The sequence below is a fragment of the Microtus ochrogaster genome, chromosome 2 (assembly GCF_000317375.1).
Source record: "Microtus ochrogaster isolate Prairie Vole_2 chromosome 2, MicOch1.0, whole genome shotgun sequence".
Lineage (NCBI taxonomy): Eukaryota > Metazoa > Chordata > Mammalia > Rodentia > Cricetidae > Microtus > Microtus ochrogaster.
Genome location: NC_022010.1, coordinates 49298015 through 49308189, shown reverse-complemented (window position 1 = coordinate 49308189; position 10175 = coordinate 49298015). Strand labels below are relative to the sequence as shown.

At 44.6% G+C, this 10175-nt stretch overlaps 1 protein-coding gene across 1 annotated transcript in view; it reads left to right on the top strand.

Annotated features, from left to right (window-relative positions):
• The window catches only part of Pla1a (phospholipase A1 member A), a 34690-nt gene that overhangs the window by 8003 nt on the left and 16512 nt on the right, over positions 1 to 10175 (top strand). The window contains exons 2-3 of the mRNA XM_005344982.3: positions 7977 to 8178; positions 9694 to 9871. Coding sequence (XP_005345039.1) covers positions 7977 to 8178; positions 9694 to 9871 — 380 coding nt within the window. The remainder of the gene's footprint in view (positions 1 to 7976; positions 8179 to 9693; positions 9872 to 10175) is intronic.

Sequence of the window (10175 nt, the reverse complement as noted above, 5' to 3'; positions counted from 1 at the left end):
CAGATTCCCTGGAGCTGGAGTAACAGGTGTTGGTGAATCATGTACCGTGGGTGCTGGGAACCAAAGTCAGGTTCTTGGGAAAGGCAGTGCATGCTCTTAACCTCTAAGCTGTCTCTCCAGTCCATGATCAACTGTTTTATCATCTTTAAATACTGGCATTTTCCCTCTCTTCCTTGTCAGACTCTCTAATTTATCCCACTTTATTGTCTTGTTTCATTGGCAAGGATTAGGACATCCAGTAAAATACTTAACAAAGGTAACAAGGCAGACAACCTTCTCTATTTTCTGCTGACAGGGTCTCTCTGTGTAATTCAAGCTAGTCTAGAATTTAAGATCCTTTTTCCTCAGACTCCCGAGTCCTAGGATTATAGGTACATGCCATCACACCAACAAGAACTGATTGGTTCTCAGTTTTAAATGAAGTCACATCTGTTGAGATGAACATACTATTTTTACATTAATATCACAAATACTTCAAAAATATATTACTATTACAAACCTTTGTTTTTTGTATTAAACCCTGGTTGGCCAGTGTGTGTGTGTGTGTTATTAGGTTTTTGTTTTTTTGGGGGGGTGGTGGTTTTTGTTTCGGTTTGGTTTTTGGTGTTTTGAGACAAGCTTTCTCTGTGTAACTGTTCTGGAACTTGCTCTGTAGGCCAGACTGGCCTCAAACTCACAGAGTTTAGATTAAAGGCATGCTCCACCCCTGCCCAGCAAACATAATACATTTCTGTGCCCTTTGTTCTTGTTATCCTTGATGGATTTTGATTTACTGGTATTTTATCTAGATTTAATAGTTCGATTATTCTCATAGAAAGAGTTTGTATTCTGTCTCCCATTTGCTGTTCTCTAGACTAATATGTGAAATTGAGGATTTCAGGGTTGGTAAAAAGCCCTCTGTAAGTCTGTCTGGCAAGTTAGGGTTTTATGACCAATGATTCGAAAGCTACATTTCAATTCTTATCTGTTATAGTTTTTAAAGAGTGTCTATTTGTGTTTGTTTGCTTGTTTTTTTCTTTCCTCACTATGTTTTGGTAAGCTATGGTTTTCTAAGAAAGTATCCATTTTAGAAAAAATTATAGCTTCAGTTTCTGGCTGAGTAAAAATATGTTCTTTTATGGTTTGAAAAAATCAGTTGTGTCTGTATTGATTTCCCTTTTCTTTTCTTGAAATTGTTTACCTGCAATTTCTTCCTTTTCTATTACCCTGTCTTATCAAAAGTATATCTGGTTTATTATTCTTTTCAGAGAACCAGTTCTTGGAGTGTCTTGTGTGTGACAGGTGCTAGGCTAAGCAGAAGAGTGAAGAGAAGGAATAAAAAGCCTGGCCTTGCTTGAAAATCTATTCTAGTGGGTGGTGACGCTGCCAATACTTTGGAGGCAGAGGCAGATGAACCTCTGAGTTTGAGGCCAGCCTGGTCTACAGAGTGAGTTCCAGAACAGCCAATGCTGCACAGAGAAACGCTGTCTTGAAAAAACAAAACAAAACACCCAAAGTCTATTCTAATGTAAGGAAATAATCAATAAACAAGTCCAACAAAAAGTGCAGAGTCTATTAGAAAATGATTGTCTCTACACAAGTAAAGAGATCAGGGTAAGAGAGATTGAGGGAATTTGGAGGTACAGAAGAGGAAAGAAAATGGCATCTGACAGGCAGGCTTAATGGAGCAGACAGAGGGAATTAACCATGCACATGCCTAGTAGAATGTTCCAGAAAGAGAAGACAGCCTGTATCAAGAGCATCTGAGGGAGAACCAAGGCGATTCTGGCTGGAACAGAGTGTGCAAGATAAGATAAAGAGAAGTGTGGGGGCACAGAGGTCTCTGTATTCAAGACAGGCACTAGGGCATTCCAAGGGCTGATGAGTTTCTGTATGAATTTTCCTGTACTGGACGTTGGGTCTCTTTTCATTTTCCCTGTGAAGGGACAATCTATACTGGGTCATCAGAGACCCTTTGTAGTTTTAAAGGCTGTCTGGACAGCCTTTGGCCAATGACTCTGATAGGAGGGGGTTAGGCTTTCATGTATTGTAATTATCAGATGATTCATTAGTTGCAATGGTAATATTGCTGACATTTGTTGTAATATGTCTCTTCCCCACATGTTGTAGGAAAGTCCCAAGGCTGCACAGTGCCAGAAGGAGAATCTTTGTCAGTCCAATATAACATGATAGTGCTTTTTACAGAATCCTGTTGGCATCCAACAGTTTGTAAAGGCTAGTCTAGACCTTGGCCAGTGCAGGGGCCATTGTTCCTGACTAGTAACGGAATGATCTTCCCTAGTATCTAGAATGCCTCTAAAGGGATAGTTCTCCACATATATGGCCAACAAAGGACATCCATCTGCTGATAACCACCTTGTCCATAAAGGTAAGGGATTAAATCCCTTGGCAGTAGATGCTGTTGTTCCTGGATACTGCTTTCAAGTCTGGTTTATTTTTGGTTGTCTGGGTCAATCTCTCCCTTGATTTTGGGGCTTGGTGTTGCCCCTTTGGGAGTTTAAGGGGGCTTACCATCCTTGTCAAGTTTGAACTGACATCTCTTGTCCAATGTTTTCACTTTCTATCATGTGCAAAGGCAAAGGCCCCAATACTAGATTTTTTTTGCAGTCACTTTCCCAAGGTCCTTTATTCCTTAATTCTATGCCAGGTCTCTTTTGAAGGGGTGTTTTTTTGTTGTTGTTTTTGTTTGTTTTTTTTAATAGCTGTTGCTACATAATGTTCCAATATAATGAGATAAGCTCCCCATATCTTCAATGGCTGTACCGAGTTAGAAAAACCATCTTGCTACGGCATCTTGACTCTCTTTGGCAGCTCCAACAAACATAAGTTTTCAGATCACGATATTTGTGACTTCCCCCTGAGCTGCTGTCTGTTGTATGGCTGTCTTCAAAGGTCATTAACCTTTTGTTTTAAAGTGGCTAGAGAAGGCACAGTTTCCCCAAGATCAGTAGTTTTCCAGGCTCACAGTGCACAAAGGCATACTTGGTCAAAATACTGGGCCAAAACACTTCCCTGTACTGGAGAGTCACTGTATCTCTCTGCTCCCTGAAGCATGTCCGAATTACTAGGGATGCTATTGCTAAGGCTTCTTCCCGCATGTTATCATACTCGTCATATTACTGTGCTTTCCACATCAAGTATTACCCTGGGACTGAGGAAGTTTACATACTTGCTTATAGTCCCAAGGAGGAACAATATCACTGTCTAAATTTTCCCACAGTATATCAGTAAATGGAGCATGTACGCCATTGGCCAGAGACCAGTTTTCTGCAATTCTCTAAAAACTCAAAAGCAAGTGGGCAATGTTGATGCACATTTGGGTTTTGAGGGTTTCAAATCCCAGGCATTGTAAGAGCTGTCTCGATAGGAATTTAGTTCAATTATTTTCCCATCGGTCACTCCCCTCATCTTCCATGACTAGTCTTTTAAAGTAAGGGAGTATATACTGAATTTCTGAACTGGATTGGCGAGAATGAATATTTGTTGGAAATGTATGTAAATATGGTGTGTTTGAAAAGGGAGGCAACCTGTCTAAATTGGTCTCCTTGAATGTAGGAGCAGTCGTCCCCTAGTGAGATATCCTGATGAACTTCCTCTTGTGGTCCTTCTGAAGACCAATACATTATTATAGACTGGACTGCAAAAGAATGACAGGGATTTTATTCCCCTTTTCGTGGGCTCTTTTTATAATAGCTCCTATGTTTTCCCATTTGTCAACATCAGCAGCTTGCTCAGAAAGCAAAGGACTGAACTGTACAGTCCTTTGTACAAAGTTGCAGAGCCGTTGCTTGAGATTTATTTTTCTCCCCTGGATCTTAACAGACAGCTCAAGAATTTTGTAAAATGCTTTGCCGCAAATGATGGAGAAGATCTCTCACTTAGGGTCATGACTCCTCGGCCGAGAGGACTGAACTCCTACTCTATCCTCTCCTAGGGTCGAGCCCCACAGATCAGGTGCCGGTTGCTGGGGTCCCCATGACCTTCACTGGCAGCTGAGAGACAAGCCATGGGAAACCGAAGACAGCTTGGCACAACACTCCTCAGTAGCCAGGGAGTGACCCTGAGCGGTTTATTTTAGGCTTATTTAAACACAGCACAACCTGGAGATTAACTATTCCTGTGATGGGATGACTAACTCATCCCAGAAGCACACAAAGCATACTAAATCCCTCTGAGGAACAAGATAAGCTAGATACAGATCAGACGCGACTACACCAAAACTCACTACACCAAAGCACACAGACACCTTCCATAAAGATGGGTTCTGCAGAGTGACTGAGAAAAACAAAGCGGAGAGCGGATCTGGAGGAGGGTCTCCAGCCACATGGACGGCACGGAGGTCGCCAGACTAGAAAGCGTGTCTGCTCCAGCCTTCTGAGGGGAAAAACAAAAACAAAAACAATGGGTTTTGTGTGTCTTCCCCTGAGGGAACAAGCCTGTGTGCTTAACATTCCAGGTCCCCTTAGTGCAGCGGTGCTCAACCTTCCTATCGCTGTGACCCTGCAAACAGCTCATGCTGCAGTGACTCCCAACCAAAGAATTACGTTTGTTGTTACTTCATAACTGTAATTTTGCTACTGTTATGAATCATCATGCAAATATCTGTGTTTTCTGATGGTCTTAGGTGATTCCCGTTGAAAGGATCATTAGGTCCCACCGAAGGGGTCATGACCCACAGGTTGGGAATCACTGCATTAGTGCATGTCTGTAAACATAAAGAACTCTGTGTCCTCTACAGGAAATGGCTTTCAAGAGGTTAGACAAGATCCTTGAGAGCCCTGCAGCCCAATCTATGGACATTAATTCTGAATGAAGTACCAAAGGTCACTGTGCTGCAGGTAGACCTAAGGGACCCGGAGTGCAGGCAGGAACAGCAAGGACAAGCTAGGGCAGTAATCTTGAGAAAGGGCCATGGCTCAGCCCAAAGTCGTAGCTAGGTAGGGAGGAGTGGCTGAATTCTGAATATGCTATTCTGATGACAACTGGGGCCTTCCTGTTTCTTTTGCTATACCTGGAGTAGCTCTGTTATTTTTTCCTTAAAGACTGACTTACCTAAGCAAGCTTTGAATTCACATTGGCCTCTGCCTCCCCAACGCTGGGATTAAAGGTGTGTGCCACCACGACTGCCTTGAGAGAAAAGTTTTAAAAGACGAACAGTGTGAAGAAACCGATTGGTTAAAATAGGCGTGCTATCCCTAGTCAGAGGTGAGTGAGCTGCTTCCGGTTGCTGGGGCCTAAGTTTGGTTTCCAGTTCTCCACTTATTGCATGGAGTTTCTATTTACTAACTTGGGGACTCAAGTTGCCTTGGCATAATGGCCTCCCAGTGAGTCACGTTGACCCTGCAAGGGCTGCATTAGGCCACTAGATACAGATTTTAACATGTGTTTATTTCACCACCATTCAGCTTTTGGATGTTCTTGGCTTTCCATTGTGATTATTCTTTAATGGGCATATTAAATAAACACTGCCTAGGGTTTTTAGACTTCCCATGTATTTTAAAATGCATTTTTGTCATTGGTCTCTAAGTTTGCTATTCATTTAGATGCTGTTTTCTGAGTGGTGTTGATCCTTTGGTGATTTCAGGGGCTGACTCTATTAGTTGGTTTTTGTATTTCTACAACAAAATACCTGATGCAACTAACTTTCAAAAAAGTGAGTGTTCTTTAGTTCAAGATTATTTTGTTTGGGAAGTGCGAGGACAAGACCGAGCAGCTCGGCTGGGTTGTCCTCTTCTTTGAATGGCATGCTGGGATGGAAGAGGCATAAAGGGGAGAAAGAGTTAAGGCATATAAAAAGTTAAGTGAAGACTCTGAGGCCCTGCCATCCACTTCCAGGGCATATCTAGGACCTCGCCAGGCCTCACTTCTTCGGGTGCTGCAGATCAAACATACACATTGTATAAGTGTTCTGCCACCAAGCTACCTTCCCAGTCTCTGTTCCTTTCAAAGGATTTAGTCCTGCCAAATGTGGCCACACACGTCTATAATCCTAGTATCCAGGAGGCTGAGGAAAGAACCTCATGAATTTGAGGTCAATGTGGAGTCCTGTAAGAAGATCCTGTCTTAAGAAGTTGTTAGGGCCAGGGCTCTGGCTCAGTGGTAGTGAACTTGCCTAACATTACCCTAGGATCAATCTTCAGTACTGCTCACAAACAGAATGAGGAGGTGGGAAGGAAAGAATTGCTCAAAAAAGAACATCAATGCCAAAGGCTGTAAAAGGCAGATGAAGTAGAATAGACAGATATTTCTCCTCTACTGTGGGAGCTCAAATCGTAGACTGAGGAGGTCACCACACTAGAATGGGCTTGATCCCGAGAGTGCCGAGGACCTGGCTATTTGGAAGGGTTACATCAGAGGCTGGGGCTCAGACCCAGCCATGTAGTGATACTGGATGAGGGTTCTCTGTGGTTGGATTCCCAAGACCCACATACAATAGTTTCACACCCACACTCTATGTGTGTCCTAGTTACTTCTAGCAGCATATGACCATGGCAGAGTCTAAAGGAGCTGCCATCACTAGAGGTCTCCATGAGAGCGAGTCTGTGATCTTTGTTCCATAGCAGGGACTCTCGGAAGCTGCCGCAGTGCCGCATGCTGGGTGAGAATGCAGCTTGCCTTACCCCAGTCTGTTCCTGTGAGAAGTGCTGGGGGCAGGGACCACAGCTCCTCTTCACAGAGATAGATAGACACAGGGATTGGCCCCTCCGATGATAGAAGCCGTATGTTCCTTGTGGGGAAAGAGCTTTATGTTGCCTTTGTTTGTTTGTTTGCTTGATGTTGTCCTTTGATGGCTTCATCTAAAAATACCCAATACGTTGGAGTACATTGTATCTAAGGAGTACATTGTAAAGTGTTATAAGTAGGTGTGGCTTGTGAAGGTTTTTTTAAAACATTTTTTAGAATTCATTTAACTTATTTATGTGCATTGGTGTGAAGGTGTCTGGAACTGGAGTTACAGACAGTTGTAAGCTGCCATGTGGGTGCTGGGAATTGAACCAGGGTCCTCTGGAAGAGGAGCCAGTACTCAACCATTGAGCCATCTCTCCAGCCTGGCCTGTGAAAGGTTTTACAGTGTCAGTCAGAGCAGATTCTTTCTAGGGTTCACAGCATCCCAGCCTGCTTTCCTTGATCTCTTCCTGTGCTGTTCATTTCCCATCATCTTTCCTCTGTTCCTGTCAAAATTTCTTTCTATAAGGACACCAACAATATTCTATTAAGGTCTCGTTGTAATTTAATAGTCATTGTAAAAGTCCCCTTGCTAAACACGGCCCCATTCTGAGGCACGTGCTGTTAGGACTTCCGTGTATGATTGGGGGAGGGGCGGGGCTTGTATTAGCTACTTCTCTCCTCTCTGGGAGAACAGGACTGACAGAGAGTTAAGATAAGAAGGATTTGATTTGTCTGAGGGGTTAAAAAGGAAACAATGCTTGGTGACGGGAAGGCACAGCAGTGGGGCATGAGGGGCCGGTCACACTGTGGCTCTGATCACACTGCATCCACAGTCAGGATGGAGAGAGAGATGAACGCTGCTGCTCATCTGCCCCCCCCCTCATTATTTGGTTCAGGATCCTGTTTTGTGGGATAAAGCTGCCCACATTCGGGGTGGAGCTTCCCTCCTCACCTAATCCTCTCTGAAGACGCCTTAAAGTCACACCCAGCAAGTGTGCTTCCTAGGAAACTTGAAATCCAGTCAAGTTGACAAGGTTAACTTCCCAGGTCACTTCACTCAGTCCCACAACAACCCTTCTGCCATGGTCCTTAACGCCCAGATTCTCCTCTGGGCTTTCATGCTGAGGCACAGATTTTTGCTTACAGCACTGATGCAACTTTTGACAGATAGGTGATTCATCATTGAGCTCGCTGATTCAAAACACACCCTGTGCTCACAGCTCCTGTTCCTTTCTTCCTTCGAGGACATCGTCCTCCTAAGAAGAGATGGCCACACTCTGAATGCTCTTCTGCTTTGCTTCCCCCAGGGAACATAGCTCCTACCACCCAGCCGAAGTGCACTGACTTCCAGAACGCCAACCTCCTCCGAGGCACCAACCTCAAAGTCCAGTTTCTTCTCTTTAGCTCTTCGGACCCCAGCTGTGGGCAGCTAATAGAAGAAAGCAGTGACATCCAAAACTCCGAATTTAACGTCAGTCTGGGAACCAAACTAATTATTCATGGATTCAGGTGAGAGCTAAGCAACCAATAGGATCTTCTCAGCCAAGAACCAGAGAGTCCATAATGCCATGGGAAGATTGTGGGGAGCCTGGGGAGGCATGGGTTGACTACCCGTCCCATGTTCCATCACTCACGTGGACTGTGCACCCACTGTGTGCCTCGTTCCTGAGAGCACACCGTTCAGCCTCTACCCAGTCTTTAGGACCCTGGGAAGGTCATTCCAGTTTCCACATCTAGATTGAAGAGAAAGGTGTAGCAATAGTCTCCATGGTTCTTGGGCAAAAACCTGTGCCGTTGGCCCCAAAGTGTGGTTGTATAGCATGATTCATCTTGGAAAACGAAGTCGTAGTCTTTACGCAGGCACTCAAGGGTAACAGCCTGGTACTTTCTGCCCAGGGTTTTAGTTCCTCTTTTATTCTTCACTTTTTTCCATGATTTTATAGAGAAACTTTTGCTTATGGTATAATTTCCATCCTACCCGGGGGTTAGCATTTCTCAGGAGCCTGACAGTTCTGCGGTTTCTGGTATCCTACTGTCCGATTCAATCACAGCCCTTCCTTCAAACGTCTCTTCCCCCAAAGCCCACTGACAAGACATGAAAACATAGAAAGTTTCCGAGAAGAAAGGGAAGAAGAGACTATGGGGCATATAGAGTTGGGGCGCCCATTGAAGAGGTGCTCCCTCTTCTTCACATCTGGCTTTTCTCCCAGCCACATCTGCCCCTCGTTGTCACCCTTTTCCCACAGTCTTACATCCAGCCACCACCGCAGGCAGAGTCTGTGCCTCTGGCCCCGGACGGCTGATGGAACCAGAACATTCATCACGCAGCTCTGCTCTCAAGCCTCGGGGATCACTTTCCAAAGTGCATGCCCCATCTACAGTCCTGTCTCCTAGTGAGCATGCTGACAGTGTCCCACAACAGAAGCTGGGATGTCTTACCATGCCGTTAGGAGAGCTTTCTGAAAATTTTCTATCATTATCTTTTTAGAGGAGTCTTAAACTATAGGTTCTAGACAGACAGGGACTGGTCTTTATAGCTTGGAAATCACCCAGCAAACCCTTAGACCCACAGGTACTCAATAAATGTGTTGTGAGTGGATGGAAGGGCACGTGGATGAATGAAAAGCCTCCTCAAGGAAAGAACCTAGCATTTAAAATGAGGATTTTAACTTAGTTAAGGCTGCACGTCTTCACTCTAAGGTGCAGAGCTCTCCCTCCAATAGTACAGAGACAGAGCAGGGAGGGCAGGCAGTCTGTAGAGATTAGCACAGGAGCCGACTGAAGGCAGGTGTGGCTGGAGTCTGCCCTGCGTTCTACATTCTTACCTGGAACAAGAGACACTTTCAGATAATTTGCATGAAAGTTCCACAAATACTGAATGATGTCACCCCTCTACTCAAGGCACTATGTGACTGGCTGTCCTTAGTCTTGACTTCTCTAGTTTGGGGGCTAAGTTGAGTTTCTATCAATGGTTATCAGTCAGGTTGGCCAGCAATGTTTCTTTGTATTTTGATCGCCATCTAGGGCATTAGGAACAAAGCCTTCTTGGATTGACAAGTTTATTAGAACTCTCCTTCGGGCCACAGATGCCAACGTGATTGCAGTGGACTGGGTTTACGGCTCTACAGGCAACTACCTCTTTGCTGTGGAGAATGTGGTCAAGCTGAGCCTGGAGATCTCCCGTTTTCTCAGCAAACTTTTGGTAGGTAGGAAAGGTTCAGGTTAGTTTTGTACAGGACTGAGTATCCACAAAGAAAAGGACCCCCCCCCTTGAGGTCAGAAGCAGGAGCAGAGTCACTCAGGAAGTTGGTGGGTTTTCAGCTTAAATCTGGGACTGGATTCTTGGGGTATTGACAGGCAGGGCACTGAACCTCCCCAAGGTCCCCAGGCCCTAGTAAAACATGTCATTGCACAACAGATAGCTAATGCAAAATTTAGTAGTCCCTCCCAAGAAGTGACATGGTCATTATATACTTTGTAGTGAGGGAAACTGGGGGTGCAGAGTC